Raw genomic sequence first — 19,597 nt, forward strand, 5'->3', positions numbered from 1 at the left:
CCAATTTCAGTAATTAAAGTGCTGCCCGGATGTCAGCAGGAATTGGCAACTGTGGCTCTCCTCCCCCAGGGATTCTGCCTCTTATCTTAATCGTTCTCACTTAAAAGACTATTAAATGGTTATTTTCATTCCCCTTTCTTTCCACCTAAAAACACCCCCAAGTAACTAATTTATCTGTGCACACACTGCTGAGAGGACCCACAGTCAGCAGATCCTGTTTCATGGGCAGTCACTGAACTCTGTTTCTTGTATAGTCCTGGACTTTTGCTAAACTCAGATAAACTAAGCTCAGATGTGGATATTGCATCAGAGTTCCTTTCGCAAGTATCTTCAGTTTGGGAACAAACATTTAATTAAAATGAATGTTTTTGTTTCTCTTCCAAAATGGTAGTCCCAGCATAGGGATGGGCAAAACTTCCTGGTTCTTCCTCTCTTGTGGATCCAGAAGGTGACAGAAGGGGCCGTTTGCTCCCCCTTGGAGCCATTTATAGTTTCTGAGTAACGCTGCACAATAATTATGTTAAGAACAGACATCCTGGCATAATTTACATTAGACTTTTCTGAGAGCAGTCTCTGATGTCTCCATAGTTATTTTTTATTAGAATATTTTGGGCAGGCAAGGGCCATGAGGCTGAGGTCATGGGTCGTTTTCAGAGCCCTTTCTGACATAATGTTCCTTGTACTGATGGTGAAAAGCACACATTGTTATTTTGGTAAGCAAATTACAAAATTGATGATTGCTCTACTGAGGCCAAATGGAGATCCCTAGTGGCTCAGTGGTAGAGAATCTGCCTGCCAAGCAGGAGACATGGGTTCCATTCCTGGGTCAGGAAGGAGGAAATGGCAACCTACTGCAGTATTCTTGCCTGGGGAATCCCATGGACAGAAAATCCAGGTGGGCTATAGTCTGTGGGGTGTGGGGTTACAAAAGATTTGGACACAACTTAGCACCTGAACAGCAAGGACAATAATAAACAATTACTTGGCCAACGTTGTAGCCACTGCAGCATGTGGTAAGAAAGGTCTGCACTATGACCTTGGTTTTTGGGGCTAACAGAATGCATCTGAGAAGGTTCACGGGGTCCTTCTGTATCCCCCCAGATGCCGATGCAGAGATTGAAGGAGCCCCGGCCTCTCCCCTGGACGTGGCGTGCTTGGATGCTAACAAGGATTACATCATCATCACCTGGAAGCAGCCGGCTGTGGATGGAGGGAGTCCAATTCTGGGATATTTTATTGATAAGTTAGTATCTAGTATGACTTTGGTTAGAGTGATTGGTTATAGAGATGCCTCCTTGGTTTCTCCCACCATTTCTTTCGCTCTTTTTTTTTTAATATACTGATTTTAATTTTTATTTTATTTACTTATTTTTTTATTGTGCCGGGTCTTCGTTGCTCTGTGGGCTTTTCTCTGGTTGTGGCAAGCAGGGGCTACTCTCTAGTTGAGGTGCGTAGGCTTCTCATTGCTGCGGCTTCTCTTGTGGAGCACAGGCTCTAGGGCATGCAGGCTTCAGTGGTTCCAGTTTCCAGGCTCGAGAGCACAGGCTTAATAGTTGGGGCGCATGGGCTTAGTTGCTCCATAGCATGTGGAATCTTCCCAGATCAGGGATCGAATCCATGTTCCCTGCAATGGCAGGTGGATTCTTTACCACTGTACAACCTGGAAAACCCTCTCCCACCGTTTCTTGGTGAAGTGTTTTCTTTACCAGTCTTATCTCCCTCTTTTTCTCTCTGTCTCCAAACAGATTGGTATGAAGATATACTTAACTATCTGCTTACCTCAACTTCAAAGATAATTCAATTCTGCTACCAGCCCAAGTCACTAATTTGACAAGAATATTATGAATCTGTACACCTGATAGAGGCTACTTCGGAAATGAAATAGCTGGTGTTTAACACACATAATGTCCATGTTCCTAGTATGTCAGTAATTTAAGAATATTAAATAATAATACTCTAGGGACACTAACAAAATTTTATTTACATCACAAGAATCAAGCTTGACAAAGAAATAAATATCTATAGTACTAAACTATGTTTTAGGAGAAGGCAATGGCAACCCACTCCAGTACTCTTACCTGGAAAATCCCATGGACGGAGGAGCCTGGTAGGCTGGAGTCCATGGGGTTGCTAGGAGTCGGACACGACTGAGCGACTTCACTTTCACTTTTCACTTTCGTGCGTTGGAGAAGGAAATGGCAACCCACTCCAGTGTTCTTGCCTGGAGAATCCCAGGGACCGGGGAGCCTGGTGGGCTGCCGGCTCTGGGGTCGCACAGAATTGGACACGACTGAAGTGACTTAGCAGTAGCAGCAGCAGCAGCAAACTATGTTTCATCTACAAATTGTTGCTGTTTACATTCTCCAAAATTTAGAGGCTTAATATTTATAGTAAATGGGCCTTACACATGAATTTGGAGAAGGAAATGGCAACCCACTCCAGTATTCTTGCCTGGAGAATCCCATCGACAGAGGAGCTTGACAGGTTACAGTCCATGGGGTCACAAAGAGGTGGACATGACTTAGCGACTAAACCACCACACGTGAATTAGCCAGTGAGCTTGGCCAATGTACACAACAAATTTAGATTATTGACCCAAAACCATTATTGTCTGATTTAGTTTCTTTTCAAATAGTTGCTCCAGTTCTCTTCCATTTTTGAGTAATAAAGTCTGACTGTAAAAACCACTATGAACAGATAACCTGTGCCACTGTAGTATAACAGGTTTATACCAAGCTGGATTAAACTTCATATTTCTAGAAATAAGTAAGTATGTGCCTACTGGGCTCAGAACCAACCAGAGAGATATTTATAATAAGTTATACACTATTTAGGGCTTCCCTAGTAGCTCAGTTGGTAAAGAATCCACCTGCAATGCAGGAGACCCTGGTTCGATTCCTGGGTGGGGAAGATCCCCTGGAGAAGGGATAGGCTGCCCACTCCAGTATTCTGGCCTGGAGAATTCCATGGACTATGCAGTTGCAAAGAGTTGGACACGACTGAGCAACTTTCACATACACTATTTAACCTGTACTAAATGCTTCCACATTATTTCATCATTGAGTAATGATGACTTCTGAAATTTTAGGTAGGTTGTTTTTCATCCTTACAGTTTCTGCATTATTGTCTTTGGTAGGTTTACAAAGAATTTTCAGACTTTGATCATTGACAGACCAGGGACAATCAGTACATCCTGTTTTCTTCTTGCTTTAGCCATAATGAAAATAATCGTAATGTGGTGAATATTTATTAAGCATTTGCTGTGTGCATGGCACTGTTCTAAACACTTCACATGCCTGCCCCATTAACCCATAGCCTCTCTTTGAGATGTATGTGCCGTTATTACAGATAGGAAGCAAGTAGCTGACCCATCGCTGCGTCCTAGTGGCAAAATGTTAAGTTTGTGTTCTTGCTGTGGAAGTCTCCAGAGCAGCTGCTCCCCACCTTCCTTTCTGCCCACATGAGCGTTTGGAAGTGAGTTCCAGGACCACTGGTCACCGAGACAGTATCTGCTCGGGGGAAGAGGGAGCTTCCTGGCAGAATTCCTGGAGGCAGGGGAGGTCTGTTGCTTGTCTAAGCCTTCTAGCTCTCCCCCCTGGTCAGTTCACAGCAGCTCCAGAATTCCTACAAAGGAAAATTCAGGGGGAGGGAGTGGAAGGCATAGACTGAAGCCTTATTTGATACCATTTCACATAAGATTGAAGAAAATGTCCATTTCTCTCAAAGAATGAAAGGGTGATGGTAAGGAAGTGAAAATAATGTACCCCCGCCCCCACTCCAACTGCCTTTGCACTGCCGTTGGCACCCTCCTCCCCCTTGAGAATCCTCTGGGCAGTTATACCCTTTGGACAGAGAGCCGAGTTGGGGAAGTGATAAAAATTCAAAGTGCAGTGCTCTGCTCATAAAAAATAGTGAGTTACTTACTGCTGCATTCTGAGGTCACACATTGGGCCCCTCAGACTCTATTGATCAGGCCGAAAGCATGATAGGGACTGTCATCTTTTTCTCTTGGGATGTGACCCCTCTCTCCCCAGCCATCGGCTGCTGTAAAGGCCCCCAGTAAGAAATCAGAAGTTCCAGGGACTTAGCCTTCCCTTGCCAGGCCCAAGGATTTCCCTACATCTCATCAGTCTCATCTGATAAGAAAAAAAATACAGTGCCCATCTCGCTGTTCCACCCACACGGTGTGTAGTGACCACCGGTGAGCTCTTTCCAGACTATAGTACAGAGAGGTGTCTTGTAAGGTGTTAACTTTCTCAACCATAGTTCCATTTTTATTTTTTATTTTTTTTTTCATAGTTCCATTTTTAAAAGAAAATGCCTAAGAACGATAAAGAAAGAAGTCACTAGTGGTAGAACTGAAGACCTTATCTGGGGGGGATGTTTGGGGGGTCCTCCCCCTTCTGCTATGTAAAAACTGTGCATACCTGCCTGCTTCTTTTTTTCCCCAAAAAAGCTCCTCTGCTTAGCACAGGAGACCCCTCAGCTGCCCGCTTTTAGAGAGGTGGAAGGATGTACATGTCTCCATGAAAGCTCTGAGGCTTCTTTCCTGTTAGAGTAGATCCGTTGCAATTGAGTGGAGCTGAGTGCCTGCAATTATGTATCTGCTGCAGGCTGCTCCAGGTGGAGGTTTTACAGAGCGAAGCCCTGAAGCACTGGGGTGGCTTTGCATCCCTGAAGCCATCTACTTAGCCATCCTTCCTCTCATATTCCTGTCCTCTCTTTCTCCCTTAGATGTGAGGTGGGCACAGACACTTGGTCTCAATGCAATGACATTCCTGTGAAATTTGCTCGTTTCCCTGTCACTGGGTTGATCGAAGGCCGTTCTTACATATTCCGAGTTCGAGCTGTGAACAAAGTTGGGATAGGCCTGCCCTCTCGAGTCTCCGAGCCTGTGGCAGCTCTGGATCCGGCTGAGAAAGCTAGACTGAAGAGTAAGTGTTTCTCATTTTTCAGAATGACCTTTTAAAAATGATTGCAGTAGATCCCATTGCAAGGTTATTCTTCCCCCGTCCACCAGAGGGAGAAGAGAATAAGAAATCCTTTAGTGATCAGAAAAATGCCAGGGGGAAGAAAACAAAAACAAAACTTTTTTTCTGTTTTTTAATTTATCTATTCACTAAGGGGTTTATTTTATTAAGAGTCTTTGCCTTATTTAGCTGAGTTCCAGGCATTGTGTTTGAAATGAAAATATGAAAACCTGGAGCTTGAAGAGCATTTTTATTCATTTGATTAGAACACTTCAAATATACTTTTTTTTTTTCAAATATACTTTTCTTTCTGGTTTAGTTTCTTAAAATTGTAATTTTCTTAACGCTGAATTTATCCCTTATAGCATGAATATCGCAATACTGTGAGCTTTTGATATCAAAGGAAAATCACATTTACAACATTATATCTGATCTGTACTCGAGTTTCCATATTAGGCAGTCAAAAACAATCCTTTCATATAGTTAGCCTCCAAGTCTCGATGTCAAAACAGTGGTATATAAATTATGATCTGCTTTTGTTTCCTGGGAACCAATATAGCATCCTTAACAATAGGGACCATAAAATGACCGTGAAGAATTTTGGGACCTTCATACTTCAGTCTATGCCAGATTTCTCAACCTTGGCTCTACTGACGTTTTAGGCCAGGTATCTCTTTGTTGTGGGGGCTGTTCTGTGCATTGTGAGATGCTTAGCTGCATCGTTGGCCGCTACCCACTAGATGCCTGTAGAATCTGCACTCTTACCACCTCACCCGCATCGTGACAATCAAAATTATCTCCAGATGTTACCTGATGTTCCTGGGGCACAAAATCACCCTAGTTGAGGACTACTGGTCTGTGCCATTTACCACATCTATAGCTTTTCTTGACCTTAAGTACATGCAGTGGCATCAATAAAAAATCTAATAAAATGATGCCACCTTCTCTCTGGAGACTTTCTCAGATCAGGTTCCTCCATTGCTCTCCAGTCACTTTTCACCTGCATTTTCACTTTTCACCCAGCTTCCCTCCATCTTTCTTAATTCCATCTCATATTTCACTCACTCCTCCTTTATAAATTTCAATGAAAATAAGATTTGCCGGAATTGAAAATAAGTTATCTTGCATTTCACCGTCCTGTTTTTGTACACACTCTGGTGGAAAGTACCTCGTTTAAAGCAAGAGTTGAACCTTTCTCTCTGATGTCTTTCTACAATCACGGAAATGAATTTCCTCTGTGACTCTGTACTGCCTGAGTCACTCATTTTATTTACTTGGGATCAAAAATGCTTCCCTTTGTAAGTTTTAAAAGTAATGCAAAGAGATCCCTTTGGTTGAGCTTCACTGCATGATCAACAAAGCCCACCATCACTTTCATCTTCATATGACAGATACAAAACAGCCAGGCTTACATTCTTCTCGAAAGGTTTCTCCCAGGTATATGCTATCTCTTAAGTAGGGTGAGAGAGCCTGCGTGGTTCAGGAGATACACATTGAAGAGTATATGGACACAGGCTGTTCCCCTTGCTTGTGTGAGTACAATTCCAGAAACATGGACACCGTCCCGGCATGTTCTGGGCTCTTGCAGATTGTGAGTTGTTTGATGCCCAGGGCTATGCCCCTTGCCCCCAAATACTATGCACACGCTTGGTAAGACTCATTACGGAGGTACATACGTAAGCTAGTAACAAACCCATTTGTGATGAATCTGGACCGTTTATCAGTTTCTCAGTGCAGCTGAACTGTGTTTGTGAATGTTTCTGATTTTTCACACTTCTCTCTGTTAGGCCGCCCCTCAGCACCCTGGACTGGACAGATCATTGTCACTGAGGAAGAACCAACAGGTAAAAGCTACGTTTTCCCCTGATAGTATTGCCAATGTTCAGCCATGCCGTTTAGCTATTGTGGAAGATATGGTGTATATAACTTAAGATGTTTTGGAAAAAACATACTGAAGTATTTGGAGATCATGAAGTAACATAATGTTAGAGAATCACTTTTTCTTTTTTTTTTTAAGATTTATTAAGGTACAATGACATGGACCAAACTGCATGTCTGTAAAACGTACCATGTGATAAATTTTACATGTGTGAATACCTGTGAAATCACCAATGTGATCCAAATAATGAACATATCTACCACCCCTTAAACTTCCTCATGCCCCTTCCTCATCTCCCTGCTATCACTAATCTGCTTTCTGTCACTGTTGTTTATGTTGTTCACAATTTTACGTAAATGGAATCCTACTAATTTTTGCCTGACTGCCTTCACTGAGCATAATGATATTTATCCATGTTGACGTATATATCAGTTCATTCCAATTTATTTATACCTTCTCATTTGAAAGCCTCTATGAACCTCTCTGGTAAGTGTTTTTGTGGATATACCCTTTCATTTCTCTTGAATAAATACCTAGAGACTGAATACACAGGTCATCTGATTAATATCTGTTTAATTTTTAAAGAAATTGCCAACGCTTTTCCAAAATATTTGCACGTTTTACATTCCCATCAGCAGTAGTTGAGAGTTCCAGCTGCGCCTCACTGTCCCAGTACTTGGTATGGTCAGTCTTTTTAATTATAGCCATTCTAGTCAGCGTATATTGGTGTTTTATGTCACAGTGGCATTTCATAGTAGGTGCATAGTGGTCTTAATTTGCACTTCGCAAGTAATGTTGAGCATCTTTTCATGTGTGTATTTGCCATTTTTCCATCCTATTTGACATCATTGCCAGATCCAAGTTCACTCAGATATTCTTTCTTTTTTTCTGGAAATGTCACAGCATCAGCTCTTACACTGTTATCTTTCAATTTATGATACATTTCAAATTAATTATTTCTATATTGTGTGGATTAAGGGTCTAAGTGTTATTATTTTGCATATGGTGATCCAATTATTTCAGCAACATCTGTTGAAAAGATTATCCTTTCCCCATTGAATTGCCTTAGCACTATTGTCCAAGTCAATTGATTGCATATTTGTGGATCTGTTTTTGAATATTTATTTGTTAATTTTATTTTCTCTATACCAATACCACACTGTCTTGAACTGTAGCTTTTATAAGCTTCTTATTTTTCTTTCTTTTGTTTTAGCTTCATAGTTTTGCAATCAGGTAATATAAGACCTCTAATCGTTTTTTCCCCAAGTTGCTTTGACTACTCTAAGTCTTTGCATTTCCATGTAGAATTTAAAATTAGATTATCAATTTCTAAAAAACGTCTGCTAGGATTTCTATTGAGTCTTTTATTTTTCATTTGTTTCTATCTACTTACTCTCTCCAACTAAATGATGGACTTATATGCTTCTTGTAGTTTTATCAGGTTTTGTTTCATATATTTTGAGACTCTGCCACTAGGTTCATGAGCATTTTTATTATTATATCTTCTTATGCACTGACCACTTTATTATCAGAAAATCACTCCTTTTATCCATGGTAACACATTTTTGCTTAGAAATATGCTTTATCTGATATGAACATGACCATTTCAGCTTTCTTTTGATGTGTTAGCATGACATATGATATCTATCCTTTTCCTTTGTGTTTTTGTATTTAAATCACATTTCTTGTAGGCATCATATCCTTAGGTCTGGTTCTTTAAGGCAAACTAGTAATCTTCACCTTTTAATTGGGATATTTGAACAATTTACATATCATTGTGATTATTGATATGACTGGATTTAAATCTAACATCTTGCTATTTGTTTTTTATCCATTCCATCTATTTGTTCCTTTTTCCTCTTTTCTTTTGGATTTGAATATTTTTATTTCATTTTATCTATATTATCTTATTAGCTATAATTATTTATTTTGATGTTATTTTGATGATTATTTATTTAATATCTTGGAATTTTTTCAGTATAATTTACATCTGATCACACCCTATTTTCAAGTAATATTACATTATTTCACATGCAGTATAGGTCTTACAATACAATTCCATTTTCCCGAGTGCGTGTCCCTCAAGCTTCCCCGTTGTTTTTCAGAGGGTGTTGTTCCTGGGCCCCCCACCGACCTCTCCGTCATTGAGGCCACGCAGAGCTATGTGGTGCTGAGCTGGAAGCCCCCCCGCCAGCGTGGCCATGAAGGCATCCTGTACTTTATAGAAAAGGTGAGACTCTGGGAGCAGCATCATTACCTCTGGCACTTCTTCAACATTTCTTTAAAGAAGTAGAGATTAAGTTTCTGTTGTGTCCTGAACTTTAAAAACTCTTATAAACTGTTACCTGTTTCCACAGAAAAATGTGTTTCCCAGAATTTTGCCTGAAAGTTCAGGGGATTTATGGATCCCTAGAGAAGGCAATGGCACCCCACTCCAGTACTCTTGCCTGGAAAATCCATGGATGGAGGACCCTGGTAGGCTGCAGTCCATGGGGTTGCTAAGAGTCAGACACTACTGAGCGACCTCACTTTCACTTTTCTCTTTCATGAATTGGAAAAGGAAATGGCAACCCACTCCAGTATTTTTGCTTGGAGAATCCCAGAGATGGGGGAGCCTGGTGGGCTGCCATCTGTGGGGTTGCACAGAGTCAGACACGACTGAAGCGACTTAGCAGCAAGGGTCACCCATGGACTCCTAAGAGGTCCACAGACCCCAACTCTTAGCCCCTCTAAGAAGAGAAACATTCCTGGAACTGTAGATGGCCTCTGCAACACTGTGTTGCAGTGCTTTCTCACCACTTTTCCCATCTCCCTTGCTCTGTTGCTGTGGTTTAGTTGCTCACTCGTGTCTGACTCTTTTAGGCCCCATGGATTGTAGCCTTCCAGACTCCTCTGTCCATGAGATTTCTTAGGCAAAAATATTGGAGTGGGTTGCCATTTCCTTCTACAAGGGATCTTCTTGACCCAGGAATCGAACTCACATATGCTGCATATGTGAGCCACCAGAAAATCCATCAAAGGACTATAGGTATAGGCAAATACCTATAAGTTAGGTAACAACGTAAAATCTATATTCAACTGTCTTTCTGGCCCTTTAATTATTTCTAACCAGCAGCTCTTGAGAAAATTATATTGGAGCCAAAAATACAAGGTCTGTGGTTTCCCTTTATTAATAATTTTATTCATGAGGACATTTGGCTCATGGCTTTGGGGGGCATGCCTCACTTCCTTCCTATCCCTAGAGGTGAATAAAAATAAGAGGGTCATTTCTTCAACATGCAAATGGACATCTTCAAAGAAAGTCTGATTTCACCAAAATAATGCTTAAATTTTATGTTTTATCAATTTTTACATTTTCAACACATTAGCCTCAAATGAAATATAAATTGAGTATCATTCTTGATTAAAAACTTTTTTCTTTCTCTCTCTTTCTTTTTTTTAATAGAGGGCAAGTCAAGAGTGATAAACATTCACTTCCTGGTGTATTTAATATGCATTCCTCCAGTGAATCATTTTGAAATGCTCCACACAAAGATAGTTCTGAATACGCTCTGTGGCTGTAATTACCGTCTTTCTTATAATAATGACACAGTAACAGCCTACTACTGAGGCCTTTCTTTGAGATGAGTCAATTTTGGCTTCTGTTGAGCATCTCCTCAGGTCACATAAACTCAAATTTCTGCATGAAAGTCTGTAGCTTCTCCAGACCTAAATACCTGAATCTGATTAAAAATCTGAGTGTTCTTCCACCAATGAGCCAGAAGGGACTTTTGTGAGTACGGCATGGATAAAGAGGTCTGCACAGGCCCTGCCAACATACAAGGTCCAGGATGTGCCAGAGGAGCAGCACAGGTGCAGAGACCCAGGGCAGGTTTACAGAAAAGCCATCCAGATGAGTGCCAGACTATGGTCCGGAGCCAAGTCTCAAATTCTCATTTTTAAAAAATATATTTATTTATTTGGGTCTTTTTTGCTGGGTCCGGGCTTTTGCTAGTTGCAGAGAGCAGGGACTACTCTATGGTTGTGGTGTGTGTGCTTCTCACTGCAGCGGCTTCTCTCGTTGTGGAGCACGGACTCGGGCACACAGGCTTCAGTAGCTGTGGCACGCCAGCTTAGTTGCCCCGTGGCACGTGGGATCTTTCGGGACCAATGATCAACCCATGTCTCCTGCATTGGCAGGCGGATTTTTAACCACTGGACCACCCGTGCTTAGTCTCTCAGTTGTGTCTGACTCTTTGTGACCCTTTAGACTGTAGCCCACCAGGCTTCTCTGTCCATGGGATTTTTCAGGCAAGAATAAGGACCACCAGGGAAGTCCTCAAATTATTTCTGATGAACCACTTCTAAACCGTTGACTTTTCACAAGGGAAGTGTCCCCATGCTCTCTTCCCATGACAAGTTTCCATCCGCAGGATGTTCAAGCCCACAGCAGTGCTGCCTCTCTGGTTATCCCTGTGCTTGCTCTTCTAAGCAAGGAACCTTTTACCTGGGATTTGCACGCACATTAAGCATGAACTTGCCTGTCATGGTGATGGGCTTACAAGCAGTTATGCCATGTCTGTGAGCCCTGAGATGGTTGATATTGAGGGGAATTAGATAAATCAAGTTCCATTGCTCTCAACCCCTCCGTCCTACTGCGTTCTTTTCAGTCCCCAAAGTTTTCCTCAGATGTCTTATGTTTTCAGCGCTTTCGAATTTTCCCTTTCAGAAGTCCAGTCAAGTCAGAGACAAGAATTGTATGACTTGGTAGCTCTGTTTCTACCAAAGGAATGAAAACAACTGATGTTTACCAAGGACCAGGCACTGTTTTCCAAATGACTCAGTGGTAAAAGAATCTGCCTGCCAGTGCAGGAGACACAGGAGACGCTGGTTCAATCCCTGGGTCAGGAAGATCCCCTGGAGGAGGAAATGGCAACCAACTCCAGTATTCCTGCCTGGGAAATCCCATGGACAGAGGAGCCTAGTGGGCTACAGTCCATGGGGTCACAAAGAGTCAGACACGACTGAGCAGCTGAGCACACACATGCAGGCACTATTTTAAGCTCTACATATGTTAACTCCCTTAATTCTTCCAGGAACCATATGAAGGAAATGCTTTTATTTTTATTACATCCGCTTTGTAGATGAGGAAACGGGCATAGATGAGGTATATAATTTGCCCTGGATCACACAACTAGTAAGAGACAGAGCTAGGATTTGAACCTAAGCAGTCTGGCTCAGGTCCATATATCCAAGTTTTATACACTGCTGCCTTTCAACCTTCCCACGCCTAAGTCTCCTCTCAAAAGCTTGGATAATAGGGACTTCCCTGGTGGTCCAGCGGTTGAGATTTCACCTTACAATGCAGGGTGTGTGGGTTTGATCCCTGGTTGGGGTGCTAGGATCTCATGTGCCTCACAGCCAGAAAACCAAAACATAAAACAGAAGCAATGTTGTAACAAATATATAAAGGCTTTAAAAATGGCCCACATAAAAAAAAATTCTTAAACTTCAATAATCACATAATATATGCCAAAAATGAATCAAAGTCATAAACTAAACAATAAAAGTCTGGGAGGATTCTATTCCTCAGTGGGTAGCAGAGCGACTTAAAGGGGAATTTATTCTCTCTGCCTCCCACATACAACAGACACATTATCATAAAAGGTACTGCAAGAGATGTCAGCGGTTACCTCATCAAATATGCCTATTTTACAGACGTTGACACTCGTGACTTTCCCAGGACCACATAGCTCACTGTTACCAAAGCAAGGACCTGAAGCAATGCCTCTGGGTCCTTTTCATCATACCATATTGCCTCTCATTTCAACTAAATGAAGGTTATGTTAAGTGATGTACTAAGAAACTGATTGTCCCCTAAAGTTATCATCCTTGACAGCTGGTCAGTCTATCACAGGTTTAGATTTCTGGAAAAATCTCTTGAAACCATTCAGACATTCTGTAGCAAAGTCACTCCTGCTTTGTCCATATTCTAAAAAAGAAAAAAAATTCTTTATCTTTCACTAACTTCATACATCTAGAATTCAGAAAAATTAATTCATTCAGGAAAAAAAAAAATCACTGATTATCTACTATGTGCCAGATGACAGATCCAGGCTCTGGGGTATAGCAGTGAACAAGATATCTTCCTGAACTCATTTCATTGGAATTTACTTGCCAACAATGGAGACGATAAACAAATAGTTTAACTTCAAGTGTTGATAAGTTTCTCGGTGAAAAATAAAGCAGGGGAAGTAAGGAACAGAGAGAGATGGGGAAGGAGCAAATAACCTTTGCAGGTCAGTGATGGGATGGCAATGATTAAGAAGGTGACATGTGAGCACAGACCTGCATGTTGTTATGAGTCATTATATAAAACACAATTAAAATAACTCAGGTCATAACAATATAATGCAAATGTAAGTATCTAATATAGCATATTAAACTTAATTACATACCCTAAAAATGCATCTTACACCAATTTTTGTGTCCTGTTGTGCTTAATTGTGTCTGACTCTTTGCAACCCCATGGACTATAGCCCGCCAAGCTCCTCTGTCCATGGAATTTTCCAGCAATAATACTGGAATGGGTTGCTATTTCCTATTTCAGGGCATCTTCCCAACCCAGGGATCAAACCCACATCTAATGCATTGGCAGGCAGATTCTTTACCACTGTACCAACTGGAAAGCCCATCTGACCCCAAACTATCATCTAAATGAATTATGGACTTTTGTAAGTAGACCAATGGCCTTATTTAGTTAAGAAAAGAAGTGAAATATCAAGCCATCCTATTTGTCCAACAATACAGCTGTATTTGATTGAGGTAATCCTGCAGACTTGAGATGTTTCATCCCCCACTTCCTCCAAATCTCTTTTCCAGACCAACTTGCATGACAGGTAGTAGTTTGTTGGCAGATAAATGAACTTCGAGGTGCCTGGCTTAAGTTCTTCAGTTTATTCTTTCTGTGCCTTCAATGACCTCACTGTTCTGGCTGCAGTGTGAAGCGGGAACTGAAAACTGGCAGCGGGTGAACACAGAGCTCCCTGTGAAATCTCCCCGCTTCGCTCTGTTCGACTTGGCTGAGGGGAAATCCTACCGTTTCCGAGTCCGCTGTTCCAATTCAGCTGGAGTTGGTGAGCCGTCAGAGGCAACGGAAGTGACTGTGGTTGGTGACAAGCTTGGTAAGTGTAGAGTTTGCTTGAGCTGCTGTAAACTTACTTAACTTCAATTCGAGAGAAAATTCAAAAGCAAGAATCGTACTGAAATACATATATTTTCAAAAGTAAAAATGGTGACAGCTTTTTTCATATTATAAATTTAATTGATGACTGTGCTTGACTGATATGTTAAAAAGAACTTCATGTGTGTGTGTTAGTTGCTTAGTCATGTCCGACTCTTTGCGATCCTGTGGACTTCCTCTGTCCATGGAATTCTCCAGGCAAGAATACTGGAGTGGGTTACCACTTTCTTCTCCAGGGGATCTTCCTGACCGAGGGATCGAACCCAGGTCTCCTACACTGAGGCAGATTCTTTACCATCTGAGCTACCAGGGAAGCACCCCCTCCTCCAAAAAAAGCTTTATAATTATGAATGATTATGAAAGTACATTTCTTCAGGAGTTTCAACAGTATTGCTAGTGTACTTTTTTCCTGGAGGGGATTGGTATGTTTGTCGGTGTTTAGTTTTTCATTATGCTCCCAAAATAGCATATTTAAAACATGTTCTGCTCTAACGAATATAAAGAACTGTGTGTCTGACGTGGTTACTAGTATAATATTTATATATGCATGTTCATGTTTCTGCATATGTGATAAGAATGAAGTTTTAAAGCCACCTTGAACGTGACCATCATTTTCTTCTTTTCTCAGACATCCCCAAGCCTCCGAGCAATATCATCCCAAGCAGAAACACAGACACATCAGTGGTTGTTACATGGGAGGAACCCAAAGATGCTAAAGAGCTGGTCGGGTACTACATAGAGTCAAGCATTGTTGGCTCTGGCAAGTGGGAGCCTTGCAACAACAACCCTGTGAAGGGCACGAGGTAACCGCACTATGTCAGGAAGTGGGACTGGGGTTCTGGCGCTGGAGTCACAGGGGCTGCAGAGAAAAAATGCAGCCATGGACCCAAACAGCAGCACAAACATCCAATGCAGGGAGCTTATTGAAAACATTATTTTCTGAGTATCCAAATGAATTCAAAATTGAATGTGTCTATGGCCATACACTTGAAGAAAGGGTTACTAGTGACATTAAACACTTAGAAACCCGCAATGGCAGCTATGATAAGAGGTCATTTCATAGCTCTTTTCTGATTCTTGCACTTTATACTGTATATCCTTTGAAACCTTTTGTTCACTTTTAATATCCAATGTGATACTAGATTCCAAGGAATCTAGGCTCTAGTAAACAAAAATTATCCAGACTTTTTTTTTTTTAATTCAAGTATAAGTAATCTACAACACTATGTTAGTTCCAGGTACACAACATAGTGATTCAGTATCTCTGTACATTACCAAATGATCTCCACAATAAGTCTAAGTACCCACTGCCACCATTGCAAAGCTATTACAGTATTATTGACTATATTCCCCAGGCTATACATATCATCCCCATGACTTATTTTTTAGCTGGAAGTTTGTACCTCTTAATCCTCTTCACCTATTTCATCAACCCCCAACTCTGTTCCCCTCTGGCAACCACCTGCTTGTTCTCTGTATCTAAGAGTCTGTTTCTGTTTTGTTCTGTTTGTTCATTTGTTTTGTTTTTTAGATTCCACATAGAAGTGAAATGAAGTCATACAGTATTTGTTTTCGTCTATTTGACTTATTTCGCTTAGCATAATCCCTTTTAGGTTCATCCGTGCTGTAAATGACAAGCCTCCGTTCCTTTTTATGGTTGAGTAATACTCCATTGTATGTATATGCCACATGTTCTTAATCTATTCATTATCAGTGAAAACTTAGGTTGCTTTTATATCTTGGCTCCTGTCAATAGTGCTGCAGTTGAACATAGGGACACATGTATCTTTTCAAATTAGTGTTTCTGTTTTCTTCAGAAAAAATACCCAGAAGTGGAACTGCTAGATGGTATGGTAGTTCTGTTTTTAATATTTTGAGGAACCACCATGCTTTTTTCCATATACCAATTTACATCCCACCAACAATGAGCATTCCCTCTCCTCCACATCCTTGCCAAAACTTTTTGTTTCTTGTCTTTTTGAGAATATTCATTCTAACAGGTGTGAAGTGATAGCTCATTGTGGTTCTGATTTACATTTCCCTTATGGTTACTGATGTTGAACATCTTTTCATGTGCCTGTTGACCATCTGTATGTCTTCTTTGGGAAAATGTCTATTCAGATCCTCTGCCCATTTTTTAATTGGGTTGTTTGGGAAGGGTTTGATATTAAGTTTTATGAGTTCTTTGTATATTTTGGGTATTAACCCCATATCAGATGTATCATTTGCTCATATCTCCTTCCATTCAGTAGATAGCCTTTTTGCTTTGTTGATAGTTTACTTTGCTGTGCAAAAACTTTTTCATTTGCTGTAGTCCCATTTGTTTACTTTTCCTTTTGCTTTCCTTGCCTGAGGAGACAGATCCAAAAAAATGTTGTAAGACCAGTGTCTAAAGGTATATGGCCTATGCTCTCTTATAGGACTTTCATGGTCTCAGGTGTTGCATTTAAGTCTAATCCATTTTGAGATTATTTTTGTGTATGATGTCAGAAAATAGTCCAGTTTGATTTTTGTTCATGTAGCTGTCCAGTGTCATTAATTATGCCAGCATTTTAAATGAGTAGAAAAAAGTATTGGTATTGTATGAATTTTGAACATCAGTATGGTAAATCCAGTGCTGAGAGAAATACACACACCAAAATAAAGACATTCAGAATACTTAGTGATCTTGTATCTAGTTCTAATGTAAGGAGGGTTGTTTTTTTTTTCCTTGCTTTTGAATATTTTGCCAATCAGCTTTGTAAACTGATGACAAATTCTGGCCTACACCCAAATTCTGAGCCTCCTTTGCTTTAGGAGATTTCAGGGGAGAATTCCCCCACCCCATTGTCAAGCAGGTTTGTTAGGCAGCTTCTGGCCTGGCCAATTCTATTCCAAGGACCCCCATAGGTCGAGTCATTCCTTTGCAGAACACGAGAGAATGAAGACAAACCAGTTAATGGGAGAAGGCAGTATGTTTTGCAAGAGATTCATTTAACCTGTTTGTGCATTTCGTGTTTACTCTGAGTTTCCTGCATTTTCCAAGGACTGTTTAGAAACTTTCATGGCAAGTAGGCATTGACTGCCTTTCCACAAACGGAGGGGAGCTGCTCAAGGACTGATACCATTTTCTCAAAACCTAGCTCAGTGTCTGGAACACTGAAGTCCTTGGTAAATGTTTACTGAACTAAGCTGGCCTACACTATGGCTGCCTATATTAAATATTTCAACTTGTTGATAGTGGCAGAGTCATCAGCAGGCCGTAATTTCCTCTACTTACAGTCCTTAGGATGGATTAGAATGTTACTGTGATTCATGAAACAGGTTTTTTTTACAGCCCTGATAACTATTAAGAAAGTGAGGTTGTTTTATATGTGAAACTGCCCATGGATTCACACCTCATTACTGAACCTTAAAATGTACATGACAATTCTCAAGTCAATTTTTCACCTAATTTTCAGATTCTAGCATAATTTTTCAAGTAATTTTACCTTCCATGGCATGCAGGGAGGCAGCGAGTAGGCCTCTGTGAACTATAAATATAGAACTATAAATATAACCCTGAAATAATCATTAATAATGTTATTAATACCACCTATTATTTAGTCAGTGCCTCATATCCAGGGCCTATAATGGGTACTATTATACTTTTTAAAATTTATTTTTAATTTTTTATTGAAGTATAGTTGATTTATAATATTTCAGGTATATAGCAAAGTCATTCAGTTTATATATAGATAAAGATATTCTTTTCAAATTCTTTTCCATTATAGGTTATTATAAGATATTCAATATAGTTCCTTTTGCTGTTCAGTAGGACCTTGATATTGATCTATTTTATATATAGTAGTGTGTCTATTAATCCCTAATTTATTCCTCCCCCTGTACTATATATAATTTATGGTCAATCTTCACACAAGAATTACTATGTAGGCATTATTATTTCCATTTTACTGATGAGTACACACAGGTTCAAAAAGGATAGGGTGTTTATTCAGGGGAAAATCAGGACTCCTCACTATTTGACAGAGTGAGTTTAGAAAATTGCCTGAGATGCCTTCTTGTTTAATGTATGTATGTTACCTGGATCTCTCTACATCCTTTTCTTCCTTTTGAAAAAATGAATGGTTTTCATAAAGCCAGATCATTCTGTTAAACTAACAGAATTTAGTTTAGTCCCCTAATTTTCCTCCTGGGAAACTTTTTAAAAATTTTCTTCCCTTTCAGATTTACTTGTCATGGATTGAAGACCGGCCAGAGTTATATTTTCCGGGTCAGAGCAGTTAACGCAGCTGGACTTAGTGAATATTCACAGGATTCAGAAGCAATCGAAGTAAAAGCTGCTATTGGTAAGTTCTTCATGCACAGCTTTACGGGTGCGGGGGGTGGGAATGATTTTTTCTAAGTTACAATGAAAGATGCCATCCTCTCCAGAGACTGTGTCAAGTTTCTAAGATGGCTCAACGATCCCATCCTCAGATGGTCATTGTCTCTTGACTCCAGGTGACCTCTAATCTTCCACAGCTGTTCTTTTACAGATCTCCATCACTTATCCAGATTCTGTGCTTCTGTAGCCTTTCCATCTTTATCAGCCCAAGTTTCCTCAGATATTCATTCCCATTGTGTGAAACTCCACTTTAACTTGGTGCTCATCCTGGGAGTACAGAGGGCCATCCAATCCCATGAGGTGGTGTATCACCCATAACCAGATCATCTCATACCTAAAAGCCATTCCATCTGCAGCAGAGCCTGGCTTGTTTTCAGTAACAGCAACACATTAACCTGCCTTTTATAAACTCTGCTAAAATTCGTGTAAAACATGCATGGTTGCTTAATCATATGTTTCATCTCTGCTGGCAAAGTAACCAACAGAATAAAACCAGTAATAAAGTAATTATATGTATGTATAATGATGTGCCTCCCAATCTTAAGGTGGGGAAGGGACCAAGGTAGTTCAAGCAATAAAAATGAAATCTGTGATATAGTAGCACATATGTAAATAGAAAGATTATTTAATACCAGTTGTCTTCAGTTAGCATCTCGTATTACGGTTTTTTTTTTTTTGTCACAAGGCATGTGGGATCTTAATTCCCTAATCAGGGTTGGAACCAGTGCCCTCTGCAGTGGAAGCACAGAGTTTTAACCATTGGATCTCCAGGGAATTCCCCTGTATTACTTTTTAACATTCCTTATAATAGTGAACATGTTTCTTTGAGATTGGGAGGTACAGACCATTACTATATCAATAAGGTACATAACTCTAATTGTTACATAATCAAGATCTTTGTTTGTCTCTTGTGCACTCCCCCTACCCCCCATTCTGTTGAATAATGGACCTTATATCTCAAGAAGTGTCTGAGAAGTGCTTGTTCTTATATTTACTTGGGTCCTGCAAATCCAAATGGTTCTTGTTCTGTCTCTGGTTTTTTGTTCTCATTTCTTCTTTTCCCAAAATATGGAGAAGTTGAAATGTTTCCTTGGTGTTAGTTATGTGAAATGTATGCTTTCCATATTTCTTGCAAATTCAGGTGATTTCCCTTAAACCAA

General features: G+C 40.3%; 1 protein-coding gene across 2 annotated transcripts in view; it reads left to right on the top strand.

Annotated features, from left to right (window-relative positions):
- MYOM1 (myomesin 1) overlaps positions 1-19,597 on the top strand; it is a 123,713-nt gene that overhangs the window by 50,751 nt on the left and 53,365 nt on the right. For both annotated transcript variants that reach the window (XM_040264678.1, XM_040264677.1), the window contains exons 11-17: positions 1,102-1,243; positions 4,735-4,934; positions 6,758-6,814; positions 8,955-9,079; positions 13,829-14,012; positions 14,700-14,874; positions 18,278-18,399. In XM_040264678.1, the coding sequence (XP_040120612.1) occupies positions 1,102-1,243; positions 4,735-4,934; positions 6,758-6,814; positions 8,955-9,079; positions 13,829-14,012; positions 14,700-14,874; positions 18,278-18,399 (1,005 nt within the window). The remainder of the gene's footprint in view (positions 1-1,101; positions 1,244-4,734; positions 4,935-6,757; positions 6,815-8,954; positions 9,080-13,828; positions 14,013-14,699; positions 14,875-18,277; positions 18,400-19,597) is intronic.

This window comes from Oryx dammah, unplaced genomic scaffold (genome assembly GCF_014754425.2).
Source record: "Oryx dammah isolate SB20612 unplaced genomic scaffold, SCBI_Odam_1.1 HiC_scaffold_22, whole genome shotgun sequence".
Lineage (NCBI taxonomy): Eukaryota > Metazoa > Chordata > Mammalia > Artiodactyla > Bovidae > Oryx > Oryx dammah.